Source organism: Podarcis gaigeae (genome assembly GCF_964106915.1).
Source record: "Podarcis gaigeae genome assembly, chromosome: 10".
NCBI classification, from domain to species: Eukaryota; Metazoa; Chordata; class Lepidosauria; order Squamata; family Lacertidae; genus Podarcis; species Podarcis gaigeae.
In genome coordinates this window covers 36,370,395-36,391,414 of record NC_139686.1, presented here as the reverse complement: position 1 = coordinate 36,391,414, position 21,020 = coordinate 36,370,395, and the positions used below count along the sequence as shown (strand labels likewise).

The 21,020-nt window shown below is 40.2% G+C and overlaps 1 protein-coding gene across 2 annotated transcripts; it reads left to right on the top strand.

Annotated features, from left to right (window-relative positions):
* The first annotated feature begins 118 nt into the window (after positions 1-118).
* Positions 119-21,017, top strand: PLEKHG7 (pleckstrin homology and RhoGEF domain containing G7). 2 transcript variants are annotated; one of them, XM_083698640.1, is made up of 18 exons: positions 119-500; positions 1,428-1,491; positions 2,304-2,999; positions 4,758-4,783; positions 6,330-6,466; positions 6,598-6,638; positions 8,862-8,963; positions 9,842-9,991; positions 11,286-11,381; positions 11,805-11,900; positions 13,287-13,400; positions 14,177-14,348; positions 15,022-15,137; positions 15,991-16,084; positions 17,439-17,518; positions 18,512-18,671; positions 20,242-20,339; positions 20,592-21,017. In XM_083698640.1, the coding sequence occupies exons 3-18, from the start codon at positions 2,337-2,339 to the stop codon at positions 20,697-20,699; spliced, it is 2,253 nt and encodes a 750-aa protein (XP_083554766.1). In that variant the 5' UTR covers positions 119-500; positions 1,428-1,491; positions 2,304-2,336; the 3' UTR covers positions 20,700-21,017. The 2 variants fall into 2 exon arrangements, 1 of the variants encoding a protein (XP_083554766.1); XR_014555211.1 differs by having other exon boundaries at positions 142-1,491; positions 20,274-20,339; positions 20,592-20,735.
* The last annotated feature ends 3 nt before the right edge of the window (positions 21,018-21,020 follow it).

The following is a 21,020-nucleotide window of genomic DNA, read 5'->3' as shown; positions in this document are numbered from 1 at the left end:
AAGTTGTTAGATTGTTTTTGTGAATGGTTCTTCCTGTCATGATTTTGACATGTTGTTCATGAAACGTTTTTTCTATATAATATTCAGTTTGCTAGAAAAAAAAATAAATATTTGTATTAATTGCAGATTTCGCTAATGAAGGACCAGAGTAGTTGGAAATGCATTGGACAAAAAAAACAACTGTTCTGTTTTTCCTACCCTGTGCTTTTTGCTCCTTGTTGCAGTTGTTTAGAGCTTCCCCCTTTTTTGTTGGCATAAGGAGTTGTAGCATACCGACCATTTTATTGGGGACAATCCCCATTTTTTGATACCTATCTCTGGTAAATCACCAGCCCTATTTTGTCCATATTTTGTTTGGTGCTGTTTTGCCACATTACATTTTGCAGTTGTTCAAGTTTCACTGGGCCACTTAAAACGAAGCTGAGGTGAGATTTGAAAACACAGGGATGTCCCGGCTCCCTGGTAATCCTCATTGCCACCACAGAATTGGTCTTCAACTGGTGAGTCAGGAACCTCTATGGGCTCATGAACTGATCTCTGGTAGGTCGCAACAGCAGCACTACCACCATACAAGTAAATGCTAGAAAGAGAGAGAGATTGGGGGGGGGATCCCCAAAAGTATTTGTGGGTGGAAGGTTGAAAAACAGAAGACTACTTTGCTACACTATGTCATATCTAGTAGTGTATATATAACAGCTACCATAATGGGCTAGGTGATCTAACTAAAAAATATGGTATTATCACAGCCACCAAACATTCTACCAGTATTATGTCAACATGAGTCATCTATGCTATTATCAGCAGGGGCGGGAATATTTTGTGCATTCACATGATATTGAAGGGAGATTTTGATAAGAAGTTTAAAGGGGGATTTTTAAAATGGCTTCATTATTAAGGGCACAGGAAGGTTCTTTGTGTGAAGGGACAGCAAAGGGAACATCACAAAGGAAAGGTCGAGCTGTTCTAATTGTACGCATATTCACAAAGGACAGGCACAGTGGCTGACAAATCTCCCCTGTTGACATGTTTCTTGATCCTCTTTCATCCATTGTTCTCCCCTGAGTGAAGCGAATGTGTCAAAATGTTGAACTCAGAAGCTGGGGTGGGGGGCAGAATTAAGAATTGGGAAGAAAAGGAGAATTCAACAAACATGCCCAAAGAGCAAAGAAAATCAGTTATGCGTTGCGGCAGATCATGTTACCTTCTGTAAACTCGCTTGCTACCACTTCCCTTTGCATTGTTGAGATAAAGAAATCCCTTGGAAACATACAAAGAGGAAAAACAAGTTCCCTATTCCTGCATTCAGAAAGGAGGCTGGGAAAGTGAAAAGAGGAATTTCCACCCTTCAGTCTAAAAGGGCAGAAAAACTACCCGTGGCTTTAGCCATTGTGTTAAACAACTTCCCTGTTACACATTTTCTCGTGCAGGATAATGTTTACCCCCAAGGAAGCTGGCTGCATCAGTGATCCCTGCACACCTGCTGTTGAAACAGTAAGTACTGAGATAGAGCGCTATCAGATTCATGTTACAGATAGGTAGCCGTGTTGGTCTGCCATAGTCAAAACAAAAAAAAATTCCTTCCAGTAGCACCTTAAAGACCAACTAAGTTAGTTCTTGGTATGAGCTTTCGTGTGCATGCACACTTCTTCAGATACTTCTTCTGTGTATCTGAAGAAGTGTGCATGCACACGAAAGCTCATACCAAGAACTGACTTAGTTGGTCTTTAAGGTGCTACTGGATCAGATTCATGTGTTATGGTATCATGCTTCTGTTTATAGAATACTGCTAATGAACTCCCCTTGGGTGCTTTTCAGTTTTGTGTTATAACCATTCAAAATCCTGCGAAATCAAGCTACTTTAAAATGATGGGCAGCACAACTTTAGCCTGATTAACTCTCATAAATAAGCCCCATGCTGCCCAGTGGTGCATCCGATTGCCCCTAACATTTCACCAACGTGAACAGGTCTGTGCTGATTAAGCATCAAAGTCAGGGATTGGCCAGTATAAATTTATAACTGAATCCACAGCCACAGAACAAAGTTCCTTGGTTGATTTCTGCTTCTTCATGGAAAGCTTTTAGAGCCTCTCCTTCTGACAGCAGAACCCCTTCCAATCTCTTATGCTGCCCCCTAAAACCTGGCATCAAAAACACCCTTCCTCCAGTGAATCACAATCGGGAAGGGTGTTGGTATGCAAGTCTTTCATTGTCAAAGGGGGTTCCTTGGATTGTAGCAGCACAAGGGTGTTTTTAAATATAAAATGTTGGCTTTCAGCATGAAATCCTTCCTTTCATCTCTGTAGATCTTTCTGCTGTGATTAAAGGATTCATAAAAAATGGAGTGCAAATCTTTTGAAGTGGATGAAACAGTCTACCTGGCGGATCAATGTCATATTCTTGAGGTGACCGAACCACAAGAAGACAATTTGGATTTGGCAGGAAAGAGTGACTTGGGAAATATTGTCTTTTCATCCTGCGAAACCCCAGCCCCAACCAGCCCTGAGATCAAATTGTACCCTAATAATATCACCAAGAGGAGGGCCTTTAGTGACAGCCCAAATCTACTCCACGTTCCACCTATGGAGGATGGCGATGGTGACCTCACACCTTACCAATTTAACAGGCATGCTCCAGGAAGGATTTCTACTTCTCCAACTCTTAGGAGGCTACGAAACAGTACCCCATCACTCTCTCAGGTCTTCTCGCTACAAAACAGCACTGAGAGTGCAAGGGGGCACAACCAGATGCCACAAACTGAATCAACTCCTCTTGCTTATCAGAGGTGCCCTCTGCATTCTCAGCATTGCTCTTTGACCTCCAATTCTGGCATGCACACCAATTCACTGGCACTGAAAGAAAACTCCACATTGGCTGACACGCTATCAGTTCCATCACATCCTAAAGATGATTTTGTTGATGATAACACATTGCAGAACACGAGGGAGATCAGCCCTTCTTCCCTAACTAAGGGGAAACAGAATTCTCAGGAATGTGTTCAGGTACCGGTAAGTAACGCATTTTCTCGTTCCTTGGTTTTGTATGTTTTGCTGATTGCTCAGACGGAACTAAAGACAAGTACTATAAATCAAGCCATTGTTGCTCTTAGGGTTGTAATCAACTAACTTTTGCTCAGAGCAGGCCCATAGAAATTTCATGGCCATGACTAAATTAGGTCCATTAATTCCAATGCGCCGACCTTGAGTAAAACTTGGTTGACTACAGCCATTAGATTTAAGGAGAATGTGACAGTCTAATCAATATTTAGCTAGGCCAGATTACATGTGATGCCTCTCTTTGAGCGCAGGATTAAACATGCACGTAATAGCTAAACATCTGCACATTAGGGGGCTATAAAGTGAGGCATATTTTGTTTGCTTTTGCAGTGGTACCTCGGGTTCCATATGCTTAAGGTTACAGACTCCGCTAACCCAGAAATAGTACCTCAGGTTAAGAACTTTGCTTCAGGATGAGAACAGAAATCGTGCTCCAGCAGCGTGGCGGCAGCATGAGGCCCCATTAGCTAAAGTGGTGCTTCAGGTTAAGAACAGTTTCAGGTTAAGAACGGACCTCCAGAATGAATTAAGTACTTAACCCGAGGTACCACTGTACTTTTAAAACTAAACTCAGTAGGGGGTGTTATGTACTGAAGTTCTCACCCTGGGCCAGCAGGGGGATACTGTAGATAGCTATGCAAATGAAGGATCGAAAGTGACGTTCAGTGATTGGATAGTTTGTATGCAAATGAAGGATCGAAAGTGACGTTCACTGATTGGCTAGTTACAGAAAATGGTTACTGTTGCATTCTAGTGGAGCTCTATATAAGCAGGCTGACTGAGCTCCTCAGTTCAGTTCTGTTCCAGCTTACAAATAAAGAGTTGCTTGGAAGAATCGCTGTGTCGTCTGATATGTTCGCCCACAACTTAACAGGGGGCATGGTAATGAAATCTGTCCCCCGCCCTATTGCCTTTCTTCTCTGCTCTCCACTGAAGCCTTTTCTCCCTAGACTGCCTCCAATACCTGAAGTTAGCAGGGGAATTGTTCCAAAGAGCAGACTGTGTGCAAATAAGGAGGTGGAGCAGAGAGGTGATGCCCATGTCAGAGGTGGTTTTAGGGTAGCCTGACCGGTTTGGCTGCATCGGGCGACGACACCACAGGGAGTGCTGCAGCAATGATGTGGAAAGGAGAGAGAGATGGGCTGTGTGTGCTGAATTTTAGCATCACACAGGGCGCCACTGAAATTTGAGAGCCCAAAATCTACCACTGCCCATGCCTGACCCACCGCCATATTCGGTCTGGTCTGAAAACAAAGCTCCCCGCACTCTCACTTTATAGCCAAACCAGCACACATCTAGTTGCCCATTCCTTATTTGTATCATTGAATATAGTTTTCAGAAATGCAGTAGCAGCTGCAATGAGAGTTCCCTTTCAAAAATAAATAGGAGCTTAAGGAGGAGAGAAAGGAGGGAACTTTCTTTGGGATCCCAGGGGAAGGGGAAGGGTTAAACTCGCCTTCTCCAAAGTTCCAATCCTAACTAAAATGAGATGCACTTATCACCACTATTATGCAGGTTCGGTTTTTGCTTAGGGGTTGGGAACAGGTGAGTTTTGATTCTGTTCTGAAACAATTGTTTCACTAAAATGATTAAGAATTAAATTTCACTTTGCAATTCCTTTCTTCAGCAAGAACATGCAAGGTTAAAAGTGCCATTCTTGTGCCTTTTATAAAGACTAACATAGAATGCTTTATTCTTTTTCAGGAATTACATTTGCATAAACCTAGCAGGTACGTATTTATTTTAAAAGAAAATGGCAAAAAAGAAGCACTCCCTCGTTCATTTTTATACTTTTGTTGACTCTTAATGAACCATTAAGAGTCAAGAGTGACATATTTACTGTAGCAACAAGATTTGTTCTATATAAATTTAGGGGGCTAGCACTGTAACTTTCTGCCACTTTCACACCTTAATGAGAGTTGCTTTATAAGCTAAAAATTGACTCTCAGGCATGCCCCAGCTATTGTTTATTGAGAAGTCTGATAAGCATCTCTTTTATTGTTGTGTCGTTGTTGTGCTGTTAAGGTTGACTGACCACAGCACATATTTGTTTTTTCCAAACCCGAAACATTATTGACCATTCACAAATCTACAACGCTAATACACCCTTACAACAAAAATAATTCAGAAATATCAGATGTGTCTCATGGAAAGTCAACCAAACAGCATCTTCTTGTTCAATATTATTTTGGGGGTCTTATGCATATTTCCGTTTCAATACAAATTTTTGGACATTCATCCATCTGTAAATCTAAGGTACACAACTCGCAAGAAAAGTCAGCAGAATAATCTTGTCATATTAGATTTTGGGGACGACTTAGTTTGCAAAACTGGCAGCAGGACTATCAAGGCCACAAGGCCACTCTATAGCCCCACTGTGGCCTGACACGATTCAGGTCAATTCTGGACCTGACTTGATTTGCTTTGCTTAGCAAAGTCAAATCACAAAATCCACTGACAATTGCAGAAACACAAACAGTATGTGTTTAGGTCACAAATGTCATCTAAAATTGGACTTCAGCTGTGATATCTTGCTAGCTACCTGCCATGCCAACACTACAAGGCTATCTTAGGGAAGGACAGCAAGTTCACTTGTATAAATTCTTAACTACCTTATGTGAATGTCTTTATCTTTTAAAAAAAATCTATATGAAAATTAATATTCAGATATTACTTAAATCTTAGACATTTTTGCAGTAAGCAGTAAGTAAATGTAATAAATAAATGTGCATATCGGTACATTTTTAAGGTGTATCGTAAAATTTGTAGAATTGTAAAATCTGAAGGAAAATTGTGTTCTGATGTGCAACTTTGGTCGCTACTTAAAAATGTGAACCAAACAAAATCCTCTCCCTTCCCTACCTAATGGTCATGTATTTGAATGTCATTTCTATTAAAAGGGAATAATGAATCTTCATTCCATCATCTCATAGTTCTTTGAGATGGTGCACATGAAATGGCTGCTGTGTGGAAACCATTCTTAAATTAGCACTACAGCATCCATTGCCTTACCATGCCAATCAGGCTGTTCTCTTCATGCCATACTTTTTTACTTTTGAAGTCTGTGATGGTTTGAAGAAACTGCCCAAGCCACTTCTTGGAGATTGTAACATTAAAGATCATGCATTATTTTCACACAGAGACATTTTCAAATAACCAGTAAAGTGGGTTTTTTGGAGGGGAGCATTGATACGGCTCCTTGCCGAGGGCACAAGGAACCCTAGGTGTGCCTCCTAGTAGTAGTAGCATCATACAATGTTTATGTTTGCCTTGCAGTCTATACAACTCAGCTGAACGGAGGCACAGCTCAGTGGTGGTGAGTTTGCCTGGATTTGAGATGTTCCCTGGAGACCTGCTGATATCAGATAGTGCAGCAGAATTCCTTTACCATTCAGCATCACTTCACAGCTCAGGTGAATACAGAGGCCAATGGAAGAGATAGCCCTGTTTTTGATTCCCACCCCCCTCTCCCCATGAAGTCAAATTTACCATGAAATACTTTATCATTTCTATAGCTAACAATGTCCTTGTTTCTGTTCATTAGAATCCAAAAAGCCCTGGTGGCCATTTGCTAAAAAAGGAACTGTGAGTATTTTGCAAATCCATCTCCCGATCACAACCCCTCCCCTCCTGGGAGGAAGAAAGGCTTTCTCTCCATGCCCCAGTATATATATATATATATATATATATATATATATATGCAGGTTTTGGTGTCCTCGGGTGTCTTCCCGTGTAAAAGTTGGGGTGTCTAGGCGACGTTTCGACGAGGTCTCACTCGTCATCTTCAGGCTGGTGCTTTCGGCTTCTTGTTACTGGAACAGAGCGGGATCTCAATGTTTGAGTTCCTATAAATACTGTAGAGGGGGTGTGGTGTCTAGCCTCCACAACTAAGTGCAATACAGCCATCTTCTCAGGAAAACTCTTCACAAAGTTCAAGAGGTCAAGACACAAAGACTTTAGCAACTAATCCACACCTAATGACCCACCTAAGTGGTACTCAGGATATCACTCAAGAAATCACTCAAGGTATCTCTCAAGTAATTAAGGAACAAAAGAAGAAAAGGCACACTAGCCTGGGAACTTCCTCTCTGCCCAGAACATTGGAGGCTAGACACCACACCCCCTCTACAGTATTTATAGGAACTCAAACATTGAGATCCCGCTCTGTTCCAGTAACAAGAAGCCGAAAGCACCAGCCTGAAGATGACGAGTGAGACCTCGTCGAAACGTCGCCTAGACACCCCAACTTTTACACGGGAAGACACCCGAGGACACCAAAACCTGCATTCCTGTACCCGTGAAAATCTACGAAAGCATATATATATATATATATATATGCTTTCGTAGATTTTCACGGGTACAGGAATGCAGGTTTTGGTGTCCTCGGGTGTCTTCCCGTGTAAAAGTTGGGGTGTCTAGGCGACGTTTCGACGAGGTCTCACTCGTCATCTTCATGAAGATGACGAGTGAGACCTCGTCGAAACGTCGCCTAGACACCCCAACTTTTACACGGGAAGACACCCGAGGACACCAAAACCTGCATATATATATATATATATATATATATATATATATATATATATGGGTTTGTCTCTACCAACAGTCCCCAAAGCACATCTTTATTGCCGGACAGGTTTGGGAATGTTGTTTTGAATAAAATGTAAAGAGAGCAGATTTTTAAAAGTTGCAGACATGCACCCAAACACACTTCAGGTGTTGCTTGGACATGCAGATATTTATAAAAAAAGGAACAGGGAAACATCTCTAAGTGACGGTGAAAGAGAGTGAGAGAGAAAGGTAACTGCTTACCTTTTCAACCTTTGGGAATGCAGCAGCTCTTGGAATCAGATGCAGATGCCTTGAGTTCTGTGCAACATTACAGCTGAGCCAGCACCTCAGCAGCCACCTGTTTTTAAGCAAATTTAGGCTATATGGCTATATGGACACAGAATCCTTGCTTCTAACTTTTCCACTCTGGCACTTTTGATAGAAAGAGATTGGTGCACCACCTGGTTTATGGACGATGGAGAGGACATGCCCAGTGTAATTAAGGTTCCAGGTCTGTCATTCTGCTGAATACAATAAATTAAGGAAATATATCTACTTAACAATGAGGGACACGGGTGGCGCTGTGGTCTAAACCACAGAGGCTAGGGCTTGCCAATCAGAAGGTCGGCAGTTCGAATCCCTGCCATTGTTCGGTCCCAGCTCCTGCCAACCTAACAGTTCGAAAGCACGTCAAAGTGCAAGTAGATAAATAGGTACCAGTGGGAAGGTAAATGGCGTTTCTGTGCGCTGTTCTCGTTCGCCAGAAGCAGCTTAGTCATGCTGGCCACATGACCCAGAAGCTGTCTGCGGACAAATGCCAGCTCCCTTGGTCTATAGAGCGAGATGAGCGTGCAACCCCAGAATCGTCTGCAACTGGACCTAATGGTCAGGGTACATTTACCTTTACCTTTTATCTACCTCACAATAGATATATTAGGGGAATATATCTACCTAATGAATATTGGTATGACCATCTTTCACTACAGTGGCATGCATATACTTTGTGTCAATACTGACTAATCCATTATTTTAAAATAGACTAATCATTTATGGATCTATATTCTGTAGTTAGTAATCACATTACAATAAATTCAAAATTTGGTGCATTTTCAAAATTCAGTTTGGGGAAAGCTGTCTGCTTGCACAAATCACAATTTGAGGAAGAATCTGCAACATCCTCTATCTGCAACATCTTCCCCATGGCTATGGATTTCACAGATTTACTGCTGCTTTTTTGTTTTGTTTTTTGTCTTTAAACAGAGTAAAGACAAACACAAACAAATATCAGATCTGGAAAACTGTCTGTCCACAGTAACCCTCAACATACCAGATTGTAGTGATGATGAATTTCAAAGTGTCAAGGTACGAAAATGCTTCATATACTTTAATGATACAATTTGTGTGTTGGTCCTCATTTTTAGTCTTCTGTTCTTCTGTTTGGTTTTCCTTAGCTCTGCAATCCTATACCCACTTATTTACCGATATATGTGGGCATAGACAGATGCGTGTGCGCGCACACACGCACACACACACACAGTGCTTCCAGACTGTCACTATTTTGAAGGAGGGTTTCAAGTGCATACCGAAACTTTAGGTTTGTGCAATTGAAGTAGATAAAGGCACTCTGGGCTCATTCACACTTCCACATGTGCTATGCCTAGGAAGCACAGGTCTGAGCAGTTTTACGCTTGACCCACTCCTTTCCGAGGGAAAACCCTCTGCAATCCGGGGGAAACCCAACTTGACATTTGCTCTGACTTGGCACTAAAGAACTGTTTTCCTCAAGGGAAAGCAGCAGGAGAAGCGGAAACACAGATAAGCCCTCTGTCACCTTTGTGATAGCACCATAAATCCACTTTAATAAAAACTCTTCCTTCTTACAGTTAGGAAAGAGACATAGTGAAAAATGTGGGGTGGATGAATGGGAATGTGTATAAACACTCCATAAACAAATTGGGATAAATGCTCAATAAACTAGTCATCTGGAAGAAAATATACACATATGCATGAATGTATGAACTCCTCAGTAGACATACTTCTTTTCGGTGTAAATTGTTGAGTACTTCTAAGTATACTTTAAGAGTCTTTTACAATGTAACACTGAAGCAGAAACAGAAGCAGAAGCCAATGGCAACCCAAACAAGGGTATTTAGCACCAACAACAGCTTCAGTGATTGAACGGAAGAGCTGTTTGTATGGAAATGTGCATAAATATTTGTGTTTGTGCTCTCAACTGATAGGGTAAAACTTGGCAGGAAATCATGAATATGCATCAGCTTGAGCCAAAAGCCAGCAGTGATCAGTTAGATACTAAGAAGGAAGAAGCCTTGTGGGAGCTTTTCACAACTGAATGCACCTACCTTCTTGATCATCTCCAGGTTCTCAAAATGGTAGGCTTGGATTTCGCAACCGTTTCCTTCCCATTGTGGGGTGTTCGCTATGTCACTAGCTATCAATCTAAATGGGAAGTACCTTCACACAACCGTTTGTTCCTGCAGGAGGCAGTCTTTTACAATTAGCTCATAGCAGTACTTAAACACGGATCTCTGTCTTGCAGCTCACTGGAGCATATTCTGACAAGCGTTAAAAACAGGCTACAGGTTAGAAAGTGCATTGGGCCATTCAGCTACAGAGCCATCACTTGTTAGAAAATTGGGTCACAGACTTGGAAGGGCATCTAACCTCCAACTGATGCAGGAGATTCACTGCTCCAACTTTCCCAATAGGTGACCATCCAACTTCTGCTTTAAAAAAAAAGCTTCTCACTTTTGGCTTGCACACACAACTCTGGAATTTGTCTTTCTAACTACCAGTATGTTGAGGGAGGGGGCCCCGCCCATTTTCTGTCTGGCACAGAGCCACTTCCTTTGTTACCTTAATGGCCCATACTCAGAAGGTCATTACCTCACCTGGGAGCTAACCTGGCTATTCCAGGAACTGAATCTGTGCTGGATCCAAGATTTAGAAGGGGGCTCAGGCATACAGCCTCTGACCCATCTACCCCAAAATTCATAACAGCATTTAAATTCCTGAGCAAGTGAACAAAATCACTTGTTTTGAATGATAATTTGAACAAGGTTATTTCCACCATATCAGCAGTTGGGTCTTTCAAAGAGAATGTTTTCAGAGACCAGCAAAGTATTCCATGGAAAGTCCTGTTATGATGAAGATGCCTCATCCTCAAGAATATTATATGTCACTTGAATAGGTTGGCTATACCTGTTTACTAGATGTAAGGCTCACTTAGTTCAGTGAGACTTACTCCTTGGTTAATGTATAAGGATTGCAGCCTAAATGCTTTAGAATCTAAGCCATCAGGATAGTTTGATTCAAATTAATTGAGTGGCCATTTTACCGAGAAAAGGAAATTGCTCTTTTCAGCTTGTCAGCAATACAGAATCTGCAATGTTTCCTAGAATGTGACTGCTTATGTGTTTAGCACATGCATGGAGGGTTTGTGGGGAAAGATTTCAAGTTTCAGGGCAAGGAGGAATGAATGTTTGTTAAGTGCTAGAGGCAGGTGTATAGCAGCAAGATGTCAAATGAAGCCCATTTGTTATGTTTACTAGAGCTATAATGAACTTGGGTAAGGAATGTTATATGGAAAAGGAAATCTGTAGCAACCCTGAGGTTCAGGGATTTGGAGAAGAAATAACTAACTAGGCATTGATGTGTTTTCTGAAGATATTTATGGATACATTAAGGTACCTGCAATGCAAGGAGTTTCTCTCGGATGTGGACTCTGGGCTACTGTTTGCCAACCTAGAGGAGTTAAATCAGGTGAGAAAACACTTTAATTTGTAGATTGACACTAAACAACATGTATCAGCACTGTGGCTTTTCATTCTACGGCTTTAATACAATAGTTAAATCAAAACTATATTAACAAGCTCAAAGCAGTGTGAGTCCTACTATTTAAATACTCCCTTTGGGGAAATTAGACATATAAGACCTGTGGAATTACATCTTCTAGTGCATTTGTCTTACAACAACGATGGCTCACTTATAGTCTAATGTAGCAAATGTTGCATTCAAATACACAAGAAGTCATCCCTGGGTATTTGTTTGGAGTAGTGAAGCTGAATGTGCTCACTATGCCTTACATTTTTCTTCCACTGAATTATAAAAGCACAGAGCTCATTTAGTGCCTTGCAGTCGAATCTTTCATCCAAAGGACATCTTAAATAAGATTCTCTTACTTAGGTGAGCCTCAGTTTTGTGACCAGTTTCTTCAGTGCTATAAAGGATCACCTTGTCCAGCCTATGCCTTCCATAGATTTCATCCCTGTGCTCACAAAGGTAAGAGTGACAACATGTTAAGCTTAGCTGATGCATCAGTAAATGGTTAAAGAGCAGAAAGAAGAGACTGGGTGTAAATGGACAGTTTTCACTGTCAAGAAATGAAACAGGGATCTGTATCAGAACTGCGGCTTTTTAACTTGTTCAGAAATGACCTAGAGTTTACACCCTGACCATGGCATGCTACCATCCACAGTTAAGTTGTGTGTGTGTGTGTGTGTGTGTGTGTGTGTGTGTGTGTGTATGCTTAAGGTTGTATCCCCCATGAAACTACAATTCCAACTGCAATTGAGTTTGACTGACAGGGAAACAAGCGCAAGGGGGGAAGGGAACTATTATTTCTTGACCAGACTTTGTTTTTAAAGTATTTTCCTCTTCTCTCTGTACCTAGGGTATATAAACACCCACTTAGATAACCACTTCATATCTCCAATGAAGTAGGCTCTGGCCCACGAGAGCATAAATCACAGTACATTTCTTACAGTGCGGCCCTATGCAAGTTTAGTTGTGCTCATGGTGCAATTTTGCTCATGTCTACTCAGAGTAAGTCCCATTGACTTCAGTGAGGCTTATTTTAAGGTAAGTGAGCATAGGAGTGCAGCTTTACAGCCAGGTAAACGGTTATAACATTACAGCTTTAACATTTAAGATGCCAGCATGAATTTGTTGGCTGCATGACTACCCCTCTGGAATTCATCTTATTCTTGATTATGCGGAGGGGTTGATGAGTTTTAAGATTCAGCACCACTAAGCAAAGACCTGAGAATGACCTGAAGCAGCCAGCAAGAATGTGGAGTTAAAATTCTCCAAAAGTCCATGTCTTTTTGTAAACAAAAAATACAGTCCATCGAAAGGTATTTTAAAATTCATTTATTTCAGTGGGGATTTTCTCTAGCACAGTGCTATGTATATTTAGGCAAAAGTGAATCCCATTGACATCAGTGGAACTTATTGTGAAGGTAAGTGTGGATTGGGCTACTATCTTAAGCGCACACTGGAAAAAAGGCTTAACTGTGGATGGATCATGCACTAGGAATGGTAATCCATCCTTACTACGAAGTAACAAGGAATTATTTGCCATCTCAGATATCTCTGATCACAGAGGGTTGTGGACAAGTACCAAAAAATAATAATATGTGCAATAAATGTATAGGCTCCTTCTGGAGGAAAGGCAAGGTGTAAATCTAATAAATGAATATTTGGTCCTCACAATGCCAAGAGGGATATGCAACATTAGTCATACTGCAAGTGGACTCATTAAAATCATAGAAGCATAGAAGTGTAGAGTTGTAAGAGATCCCAAGGGCTTGCAATGGGCTTGAGTCTATTCTGAGTATAACTTAGTTTTTGATATTGCCCTCAGTGAATTACATTTTTGTCTTGTAGTATTTTCAAGGGAACCTGTGTCAGAGTCATCAGATGTACTGCCTGAATTATACCTCTGCTATCTTTTACTTGGAAAAGCTGAAGAAAAGAGAAGATTTTGGGATCTATTTGAAAGTAAAGCAATTGTTTTGCTGTTATCCTTGTTCAACATTTACAGTTGTGATATTACAGCGGCATTTTTTTCAAAGCCAGTTGCTATCATAGTTCACTGATACGGTTAAGGGTGAACTAAAGTATACATTTAATGAACTAATAATAAACATCAATACCCATCCTTGTTCATCAGAAATCACTATCGCTACTATCATCCCCCTCCACTTCATGTGGCTTATACATCAAGAAATGTGTCATTTTAAAGTAAAATATGCTATTCGGGGGAATTATTGGGGATGATTTTCTTATGTCAGCCTGAACTGGGGACACTTGAGAGTGTCTGTAGGGAAGGAATGGATTTTTCTGGTATTTGGAGCCTATGTTGTTTAGGGTTTTAAGCACTAGTGCAAGCACTTTGAATTGGGCCTAGAAATATATGGAAATCTAGTTCCTGTGATAAAGTGGGGGTGCTCTGCAACCTTTTCCACCACCACCTTGAGGCCTGTACACACAAAAGACTTATCTGCATGATATTTCGCTTCCTTTTTTTTTTTTTTTAGGTGGATGATTCATCCCAATTATTAAGTGTGAGGTATGAGAGAAGGGGGTGCATTTATTCCTCTGCTATGGGAACTGGGTTGCCATTCTGAAAGCAATGAAAATGCAGGGTTCTCATGAAATTTATTTTACTTAATAAATGTGTAGCATACTGCTGGTTGGCTGTATGAAGCATTTTTTTGCTTACTTTCAAGAGTACACTTGTTAATCCTAATACAAAATTTATCTGTATTCGATAGTGGTGTGAACAGAACGAGCGGTGCAAACGTCTCCATCTTGCCGAACTGCTGGTTGCCCCTTTGCATAAACTGACCCGCTACCCCCTTCTCCTGAAGAATATATGGAAAAATACAGAGGCAGCCGAGAAATCTGTCATTGGTACAATTAAAGAAAAGGTGGAGAAATCTATAAGTGAGTTGGAGAAGGTCTGAAACTGCATTCTTGGTTCAGAAGTTGTTTCGAGTTGTTTTCACAGAGCCAGTCCTACCAATAGGCAGAGTGGTATGGCTGCCTCAGGCAGCAGGTTTTATGTGGCATGAAAAGGCAGCTAGTTCTTTAATTTGTTGTGCTTGTATTTTTATACCAGGGATAGGGAGAATTGTTTGTGGGATTTCATGCCTCAGGTGCCAAAACAACTTGGCTGATGTTGTGTGCTTTGCACTTGACTTGGGTTTCGGTGGGGAGGGCCTGGGTACCATTTGCTCCTCAGCCTCATCCAACAAAAATACCTTGGGCCAACCTTTATTGCTCAGCATTTAGGCATGCATGAAGACTGTATGGCAAAAACTATTCCCCTAGGAACTGAAACATGAAAATACCTTCACTAGCTACAAACAAAAGTAATATTATGTAAACCAGCTCATTCCAAAGAACACTATAAGCCTGATAACTCATATTTGGTATGAAACATGAACATTGATGCTCATACTCTTAACATCCACAGGGATGACAACACTGACTAGAATATATCAATACAGAAGGCACTCAGCTCTCCATATAGAGAATGCTAAGGCCCATATTAATGAAGGACAGAGATTTCATTTTCAGTAAGTCAACCTTGCTGCTCCATGGTGTATCTTTTCAGGAGATTTGGAAGGGAAAGTGAAATGGCTGGATAACTTCCAGAAATTTAAACAGCTACAGGAAATTATAGTTTGGCCTTCACTTTGGGATCAAGAAAAAAGATTTTTTGTTCCTGAGGTAAGCAATTTTTATTCATCCATCTTAAAAATATGTCCATAGCAGGGTCTTCTTAAATCTGCATAAAACTGTTAAAATAACATGGACAAATATTCATGGCTTAACTTCCGAATAGGTAACCAGCTCTAGAATGTTCTAAATATGCTCTGGAGAGGTGCCTGCACATAGACCACGCAGATCTTAGACCAGCACCCATACAAGTTAGCACTGAAAAAGTAATAAGCAAATATGGAGGGAGGGACAAGAGGGAGAGCTTTCCATGATGAGAAAATAGAGTGAGTTATTTGGAGGACAATAAAATAATATGGGTGCTGTAGGTGGGAAGGTAAATAGAATTATTTGGAAATGATTCCTGAGGAAATCAATGGGGAGGAAGCAAAAATGGAAGGGAAAAAGAAAAGAGGTAGCCCTGTTCAGGGAAGTTTTTAATGTATGATATTTTAGTTATTTTTGGTCTCTGTGGAAGCCGCCCAGAGTGGCTGGGGAAACCCAGCCAGATGGGCGGGGTACAAATAAATTATTATTATTATTATTAGTATTATTATTTTATTTGTAATGACACAGCATTTATAAATGGATTCAGTCAGAAGGCAAGGAATTATTTGACATTGGCCATGCCCATTTTGACATGCAGCCCTCAAAGGGTTGGGCATGAGTCAAGGTGCCTGACTGAGAAAGGTTAGTCACTGCTGCTGTATAGGATTGGCTGTCAAGGTGGTATTTGTCTAACACATGTAGCCAGTCAACCAATTAAATAATCCATTATATTATTTCTGTTACTCAGAATTTTAATTGCACTGTTACCACGTTTTATTCAAAAGTTCCGTGATTATCTCTCTTTCTCCATCACCAGTGTCTCAAGAACTTATTAAGAGAAAACCCAAATGAAAATATCTTGTCACCAACAAAGAGATTTCTTGTTCATGAGGGGAAATTAACCCTAGCAGGTAAAGAGTGCTTTCTGTATCATAGTTATGTTACACAGCAAACAGAAATGTATACCTAACTCAAACTAATCTGCAAACCTAAAGAGAGGATATGAATAAAAGTTGGACAAGTGCTGTATTAAGATGTTATGAACCTCCATGTTCAACATGGGAGCATAGAGTGGGGTGCATCACCTAACCTTCCCCTGGTGTCATGTCTACACCTGACATTTGCTCATACAATATGAACATCTGTAGAGAGAGGGCTTTCCTGCATAGAGCTATACATGCAAAGGCATGCCCAGAATATGGAACCTCAATCAGTGTTCCAGATTCTGATGAAGGCTTTGCCTATACAACTATATGAGCAAAGGCCCCTTACTACAGAGGTTTGTGCTCTATGTACAGACATCACAGAAGGGGTGTGTGCTGTTAGTGGGGTTACTCGGTTCAAAACCACTCCTTGCTTCCATGTTGTTGAACGTGAGTGCTCATGACACTAAAATAAGGATGCAGGCCAACAAGGTCAAAGAATAAAAATATATTCAGAAGGAATAAAATCAGTGTGAGTGATGTCTCAGTACCACTCTTCTAGAGGGGGAAAAACAGGATGTGTAAAAGTAGGTCTTTTAAATAAATATGCTTTTCCAAAAGAGAAATATGTTAAACTTCAGTGTTTTCTGTTCATAATTAGCAGTCAAATTTGAACTAGATTGCTAAGAGTGAAGCATACAAAAGATTATTTTTTTAATCTGCTGTCTGCTTTTGAAATGAACTGGCAGGCGGTCATATACTTAAGACAGATAAAAATGTAACAGCTGATAGGCTATGGAATGTTACAAATAAATTGACAATATATATCCCTGGTTATTTTTGCTTTATAATCTGTTTGATAATCTTTTACTCGTGGGAGATTCAGTCATTTCACTAGCTCTGCTAAAAACTATTAAAATATTATGTGAGTTATGCAAGCAATAGTGATCCACCATTCTTCCAGACTACTTTGGCTGCTCATGTATTGCAAATGGTAAACAACCCAAACTACAAAGCTGAATATTTTTCATATCCAGACTTTTTAATACTAAGCAGGTGGTGATATGGGGCAGCTGTTGGCTTCCTACTTCCTTTAAAATTAATCTCTGGAGCTTGAGCCACAAAACTTGAAAGTTCAGTTCTATTCATTAAAACAAACTTCCTAGAATTCTGGAACTAGAAAAACTATGCTTGAATCTCTTAGCAAGTAATTTTCCAAATTCTTTCTGTCAAGATAAATCCAAAAGCAAAATGTAGTGATGAATTTAAGGCAGAAAATGTGAAGTTTTGTTACAAAATAAAAAAATAAGAACCAGTGTTTACTTTTGCGTTTATTCCTCAGAACATATGAGACTTGTTGATGTCTACCTATTTCTGTTTGATGATTTGCTGTTGATTACAAAGCCTAACCGGCACAAAAAGGTAAGAAGAAAGGAAAAGAAAGATCAGCTACAGCTGTTGTGTTCATGCACATTTTGCTCTGTAGGTGCAGTAAACATTTATGTAATATTTTAAAATCATTATCATTCCCTCAACAAATAATTCCCTCAACAAATGTTGAGGGAAGAGTTATGAATTGCTGACATATCAAAGAAATGAAAAACAGACCCCCGGCAATTATACGATACTTAGGGGCAGTGCCTCATAGTGGGCACATTTTGGTAACCCCTTAGGGGTAGAGGTCCATATTTTGATTTCATGCAATATGCACTTATTTTTTAAAGAAGCTGCAGTCCCTGGTGGCCCAAGCCTGGCTCCTTTTAACCCACCACTTCCTATTACCTTGTTGACTTAGATGTAAAAAGCAGACATCTGAAAGTAAAGGTAAAGGGACCCCTGACTATTAGGTCCAGTCGTGACTGACTCTGGGGTTGTGGTGCTCATCTCGCTTTATTGGCTGAGGGAGCCGGCGTACAGCTTCCGGGTCATGTGGCCAGCATGACTAAGCTGATTCTGGCGAACCAGCATGGAAACGCAATTTACCTTCCTGCTGGAGCGGTACCTATTTATCTACTTGCACTTTGAGGCGCTGTCGAACTGCTAGGTTGGCAGGACATCTGAAAGTAGACATGCTTTAAATGTACGGTGTTGATGTGACTAAGGTTTCATGTGCTTTCAGATACACTGAGGCACCATAGTTTCCTTGTATTTTAAAGAACTGCAGCGTAACAGTCCAACTGAATGCCTACTTGTTACATTTAACAAAAATTATTAGAGCTTGAAATGTGTTTATGATACAAAGCTAATGCCATGGAACAGAAAAAATAAGCATTTTAATCTTGTGGCAATTTTGACTTAAGTTCCAAGAGCTGCCATTCACAAATTTAAGTCAAGTACTACATGTCAGAAATGCCACAACTACAATCCAGAAAATAGAATGCTTAGGTAACGTATTGGTTTTCCTTTCTGTTTCAGAAATCTGTAGTTTCTGACCTGAGTTTAACACCTGTTGGCCCCTTTTTCACTCCCGAATTGCAATCTTTGCTTGAAGGCGGTGGCTACTGCACTGTGCTTGACCAGCCTATCCCATTAGACAGAATGGTAGTAAGAAATATTGAGTCCTTCCACATAACAGGTATGTTAAATACGTTTTACATATGGCTTGGTTACATTCTTCAAATATTGAGTAGATGCATGGCATATATGTGTTGTTGTTGTTTAGTCGTTTAGTCGTGTCCAACTCTTCGTGACCCCATGGAACAGAGCACGCCAGGCACTTCTGTCTTCCACTGCCTCCCACAGTTTAGTCAAACTCATGCTGGTAGCTTCGAGAACACTATCCAACCATTTCGTCGTCTGTCGTCCCCTTCTCCTTGTGCCCTCCATCTTTCCCAACATCAGGGTCTTTTCCAGGGAGTCTTCTCTTCTCATGAGGTGGCCAAAGTATTGGAGCCTCAGCTTCACAATCTGTCCTTCCAGTGAGCACTCAGGGCTGATTTCCTTAAGAATGGATAGGTTTGATCTTCTTGCAGTCCATGGAACTCTCAAGAGTCTCCTCCAGCCCCATAATTCAAAAGCATCAATTCTTCGGCGATCAGCCTTCTTTATGGTCCAGCTCTCACTTCCATACATCACTACTGGGAAAACCATAGCTTTTACAATACGGACCTTTGTTGGCAAGGTGATGTCTCTACTTTTTAAGATGCTGTCTAGGTTTGTCATTGCTTTTCTCCCAAGAAGCAGGCGTCTTTTAATTTCATGGCTGCTGTCACCATCTGCAGTGATCATGGAGCCCAAGAAAGTAAAATATGGCATATATGTAGGGACAGCTATTTTCTGTGCCCATCTTAAATAGCTCTCTCTTAAAATATTTGGAACACAATACAAATAAGCCAGTTGCTACCCCTCAAGCAAAATATATTCATTTCAGTCATCCCACCTCAATTTTTCTTCAGTCTCTGGGATGTATATAGGTCCAACAGCTTACAATGGTAGTGAAGGGAATTTACATGGTAAATCAGAGAAAGTGTGCTGAAGGAAATCAATTTTGATCAGACGGACCTGCCTCACTTCAGGATTAAAGATGTAACACCACTGTCTGTGCTAAACCAACCAATGTTCAAAAGAATTTTTTTTAAATTTTTTTGGAACACTTCTTATTTTGCCCACTATTCTAAACTGATCAGCTGAACTATCTTCACTCCTTTTCCTCTCCATGGATTCAGACTTGCTCCTGTTTCTGTATAAAATTAGAATCCAAGTGAAGACCTAGCTTTTGCATTTCCCATCAATGTGATTTTATGAGACCCCTTGTGATCACTGGTTTAATATCCATCTAAATCATATATTTATGATATGAACTATGTCAAATTGTCAAAAAAAAAGGACAGAAGTGCCAGCTTTGCAGGTGGCAGCTCACTATGTAATTGTTGTTGTTTAGAAAATAGTTACACCACATAGCATGTAGTTTTATTTTCCCTAAAGCCAGAAGATTGCAGCTCACTCTCAATCCCTTATCCCTGGTTACTTGTATATCCAAAACCAAGCTTAAGTATTGCAGTCTAAAAGTCAATCAATGGATGCATACAAGTTCCATTGAAGTAGTTCTTGTGGCCTGTTTCAAAGGTAACAGATATTTGCTCCTTATAGAGGTCTGGAGTGAAAGCTGTGGAAGATGTCTTACCATGTGTCAATTGTTTTCTTAGTTTTTGGACTACGAAATGCTTTTCTAATACAGCATAGAAATCGGTTTCAGCAGTGCATAGCAGCCTTTTTACTACAAGCACAGACTGAGTCTCTCAAAGTAAGTATTTTATTTTACAAACATTAAAAAAAAAAATAAACGCAAGCAATACACCTAAGATAATGCTAACACCTTTCCCCAAATGATTTGAGCTAGTTTATTTATCTGTCCTGGGTACTGTCCCTACCCCACTAGAGTGAGATACCCCTTTCAAAAATATGAATAGATGCTATTGCCTAATTAGCTATATGGAAAGTACGTATCCCTAAGTTACTTTTGTTATTAAATTAAAACTTCTTTTTCACCTTACAGAAAACATGGATGTCACAGATGGAAACAGCAATATCAAATTGCACAAAGAGAGAAAATAAACCCAAAACTTCATTTTTTAGTTTACCTACTGAATCATCTGAAATTTAGTTGTGGAACCACTAGACAATGTAACAGATTTACTTTTTTTAAAAAAACAACAACAAGGCATGCAAAATGTCTGTGAACATTTTTTGGAGCCTGGAAAGGTGAGACTCTGGAAACAATCTTGCTGAAACAGAATTCAGAGAAGGAAAAGAGCAACTTGGATGGTCATTATTCAAACTGTAGTGCTATGTTTATGGCCTTTGGTTCCTCACAGGATGGCTTGTTTTGGTTTAGCATTCCATGATAAAAACTAGAAAATATATGTGATATGATACGGGAAAGGGAAAGAAAACTAGTGCCATTAAACCAACATCTTTAAAACTG